This window comes from Panulirus ornatus, chromosome 15 (assembly GCF_036320965.1).
Source record: "Panulirus ornatus isolate Po-2019 chromosome 15, ASM3632096v1, whole genome shotgun sequence".
NCBI lineage: Eukaryota > Metazoa > Arthropoda > Malacostraca > Decapoda > Palinuridae > Panulirus > Panulirus ornatus.
In genome coordinates this window covers 4,728,490-4,733,086 of record NC_092238.1, presented here as the reverse complement: position 1 = coordinate 4,733,086, position 4,597 = coordinate 4,728,490, and the positions used below count along the sequence as shown (strand labels likewise).

At 49.9% G+C, this 4,597-nt stretch overlaps 1 protein-coding gene across 1 annotated transcript; it reads left to right on the top strand.

Moving 5' to 3' along the window:
* The first annotated feature begins 583 nt into the window (after positions 1 to 583).
* On the top strand, positions 584 to 2,047 carry LOC139753589 (protein snail-like). The gene has a single exon (XM_071670213.1). It carries the CDS (start codon positions 663 to 665, stop codon positions 1,752 to 1,754), a length of 1,092 nt encoding a protein of 363 aa, XP_071526314.1. The 5' UTR covers positions 584 to 662; the 3' UTR covers positions 1,755 to 2,047.
* Positions 2,048 to 4,597: the final 2,550 nt, after the last annotated feature.

The following is a 4,597-nucleotide window of genomic DNA, read 5'->3' as shown; positions in this document are numbered from 1 at the left end:
TCCAGTGCGTCTTGCGAGGAACGCTCGCTAAGGGGCACGACGAGAGCATAGAATCATGGCGTTAATGAGTCCGTATGTCTGTTTATGATCGAGTGAAATATATCATATTTACCCAAAGGCTGTGGCCACGTGGGCATACCAGGGTCGTGCCCATGTGACACCTGTCAACCGCCATCACAGGCGCGCGACAGCTGTTTCGCCCCGGCGGTTATTGGTCGCCTCTCGCGGCGGGAAGGTACCTCATTGGCTCCTGAGTGTAAGGGGCGGAGATAGTGTAGGTATGATATGTGCTAGATACCACCATATTAGATTAACAACCTTGTGAATCCTTGCGTATTATATAATAGATTTAGATGATTAAAAAACATATCGATTATCATTAAGGTCTTTTTGCGTTACTGTAAGTTTTCTGGAGTACAGATGAACATACATTGACTGTTACGCATATAAGTGTAAAGATTGGCAGTTAACAATTTCGAGGCACGAGCGACGAGGCCCCGCCTTCCACACCTGATTGGTTGAAGGCACGCTCCGTCTGCACCTGCTCCCCTCGAGACTATATAAAGCATCGCACGCGTCGTATTTGGTAGAACAGTTTGACCTACAGTAGAGTTCACTACGCACCTCGTGTTACTCAGTGAGTTGTGAGAGAGAGAGAGACCATGCCAAGCTCATTCATGGTCAAGCGCAACTATGCGCACTGTCCGCTCAAGAAACGCCCCTTGGCTTTATACAACGAACCAGCCACGTCGCCTCCGGAGCAGGACCAACCCGAGGACCTAAGTGTGAAACGGCCCCGCCTGGAGTCTCCTGCCGAAGGACCCACCTCTGCGCCGACGGTGTGCCCACCTGCCGTCGACGAGTCCATGCCCATGTGGCCATCCCTACCCTCTCCACCCACCACAGCAGTGCCCACAGTGCTCCACACAGTGCCTCGTCCCACGCCTCCCTCACCCCCGGCAGCACGCGTCCCAGAGAGCTTGCCTTCCCTCGCCGAGTACTACCTCCAGCTCTTCCGGTCCACTTCCGAGGCCGCTGAGCCCAAGCGGCCCGAGCCCCGGGCCCCCAGTTTGCCCCAGTGGACCACGCCGTACCTCCCGCCATCACCCCAGGCCTCCCCCGTCACCCCGGACCAAGTACCAGTCAGCCCCGTGCCATTCCACTGTTACCCAGATTCCTCGGCCCTCATCTCCCCAGTCTCCACGTGTTCCACAGCTTCCGAGTCCGAAGACGACGCCGGGGCCCCCAAACAGCGGCGGGAGGCGCGCTACTCCTGCAGCGACTGCAGCAAGTCGTACTCGACGTACTCCGGGCTCAGCAAGCACAAGCAGTTCCACTGCGCGGCGCTGGGCGCCAAGTCCTTCGCGTGCAAGCACTGCGAGAAAGTGTACACCAGCCTGGGCGCCCTCAAGATGCACATCCGCACCCACACGCTGCCCTGCAAGTGTCAGCTGTGCGGCAAGGCCTTCTCGCGGCCCTGGCTGCTGCAGGGCCACATCAGGACCCACACCGGGGAGAAGCCCTTCCAGTGCCCGCAGTGCGACCGCTGCTTCGCCGACCGCAGCAACCTGCGGGCGCACCTCCAGACCCACGCCGACGTCAAGAAGTACGCCTGCGCCACCTGCCACAAGACCTTCTCCAGGATGTCCCTCCTCAACAAGCACACGGAGGCCGCCTGCCCGGCCGTCGCCAGACCCCAGCAGCAGCAGCAGCAGCAGGACCCGCCACAAGAACAACCCCCAGCCGACCAGTAGCGAAGAAGAAGAAGAGGAGGCAGCAGCCGCCGTTGTCACCACCTCCACATCTCCCCCACCCCAGATTCTCCTGGCGTCGTCTCCTCCACCAGGGTGTTGCAGCCTCTAGGAGGGGGGCGGCCTAGTCCCCCCAGCTAGTCAGCGTGTTCACCACACTGTTCTGTTCCTATGTTGGTCACTAGTCTAGATGCTAAGCCATACTTGTCCCTCCCCAAGGGACCACCGAAGCCAAAGATGTTATGTATTATTACCCTCTTTTTTATATATACTGTAATAAAATATATTTGAATTTATTCCACCTGTATGAATTCATCCTCCGGGGTTGAGCATTTCATGAAAGCTGAATGAGAAAGTCGATGAATAGACTTTGAAATGGTCGAATATTCACGAATATCAGACAATACACATTGGAAAGCAAATGACACAGATCTATGAAGTCTATATAGATGATGTATATCTAGATAGAGGAAAATGAGATGAACGATGTTAAATAGCCAAACACCTCATAAAATCCTGAGGTAAAAGCATCATTGTCAATATTAACAATGTATGAGAACAAATTAACTGGATGATAATTGATGGAATATGAGAACATTGAACACAAATAGGTTAACATGACGTCATCAGTAATCATGATTACCACATACATGACGTCATCAGTAATCATGATTACCACACATACATGAGGCCTCACAAGCAGTATGTATGTATACGGAGCAACGTATGATCATGACTGAGGCCTCTGCTCCCCATACAGGTTGGCTGTATGATGAGCGCTATACAGGAGCACGTGTGTGTGTGTGTGTGTGTGTGTGTGTGTGTGTGCCGTCCCCTGTATATAGAGGTGGGGGAATTGGCCAACACTCCTGCCCCACTCACGACCTGAGAGGGGAACTGTTCACTTCATCCGTCTCTTCTTTTGCACTATAACTGCCACTCTCTCTCTCTCTCTCTCTCTCTCTCTCTCTCTCTCTCTCTCTCTCTCTCTCTCTCTCTCTCTCTCTCTCTCTCTCTCTCTCTCTCTCTCTCTCTCTCTCACACACACAGTGAAATCATGTCCTGGGTGTTCGTACGTGCTCTCGCTGTCATCCACGGGTATGTATGTGTCTACCTGATCGATTATACGCATATTTACGCACGTGTGCGTATGCACGAGCGTAAGCTTAGCTACAAACGTAAATACACATCCAGAAATGCACACACACACACACACACACACACACACACACACACACACACACACACACACACACACACAAACGCGCGCGCGCGCGCGATTCTTTGTGGTATAATGGTTTGCGTTATTGACCATGGAGGCAGCATGGGTTTGAATCCTGGCCGCAGCAGCTGGCCCACACCCAAATCAGGTGTTCATCCTTCCCTTGGGACTGATGCATAGATGGGTTCCTCTCTTAAGCTGGGATATAATTATATATATATATATATATATATATATTATATATATATATATATATATATATATATATATATATATATGTATATATATATATATATATATATATATATATATATATATATATATATATATATATATATATATATATTACGGACATAGTACATATTTACAAGGTTAAAAGGCGGGGCAACACTATTTTGAATTTCTTCCAACAGTAAACAAAGGGTAACCACACACGCGAACGCCCGCATAGACACATACTTGTGTACATAGACACGCACACACAGACAGAATACGCTCCAGCGTGCTTATACAGGATACACACACACACACACACACACACACACACACACACACACACACACACACACACACACACCTGCACACACACACACACACACACACACACACACACACACACACACACACACACACACACACACACACACACACAGACACCTACACACACACACACACACACACACACACACACACACACACACACACACACACACACACCTATACACACACACACACACATACACACACACACACACACACACACACACACACACACACACACACACACACCTACACACACCTACACACACACACACACACACACACACACACACACACACACACACATATATACCTTACCCCCCCCACACACAAACATACATACATATCTAGACATGTACTTGCATACACCTAAAGATACTGAAGGATTCGCGCGCGCATACTTGCACCAAGATATGCAGTAACACAGAAATATAGTCAGGTTGATATGGAGTGTCACGCGCAAGCAATCAGATGTCATGCGCAGGAATACAAGGGGTCATGCACAGGCACAGAAGGGTCATGCACAGGCACAGAAGGTTATGCACAGGCACATAAGGGTCATGCACTGGCGCTCATGGGGTCATGCGCAGACACAAAACCTTCATCAGTTGTATGAAACGTTCGATTGTGTCCCTTGTGCAAATATGGCGTCGACCTTGATTTTGACCCCAATATTGGGTGAGATTTATCGTCCACTCCTGCTCGTCCTGTGGGCGGTGGCGGAGCCAAAGAGGATGGAGAGTACACAGAATGGGTCTGGTGTCTGGCTGGACCTCAGTCGTAGCTGCTGGATCGTACAACAAAGTTACATGATTTCCCAACTGTTCCCAGGGAACGCGGGGCAAGGATTTCATAAGTTAACTTTTTTTCTTTCTTTACGTTGGAGGCTCCGGTCACACGGACGAAAGCCCACTTCAAGGCCGGGCCTTAGTTGAAATAGAGGATTATGAAAGGGAAAGAGAAGAGACAAGGGAAAGTATTTGCAAATTTTGGAAGAAGTTGAAAGGGAAAGAGAAGAGACAAGGGAACAAGTATTTGCAAATTTTGGATGAAGTGGAAAACCTGTCTTATAAAGTGTGTCAGG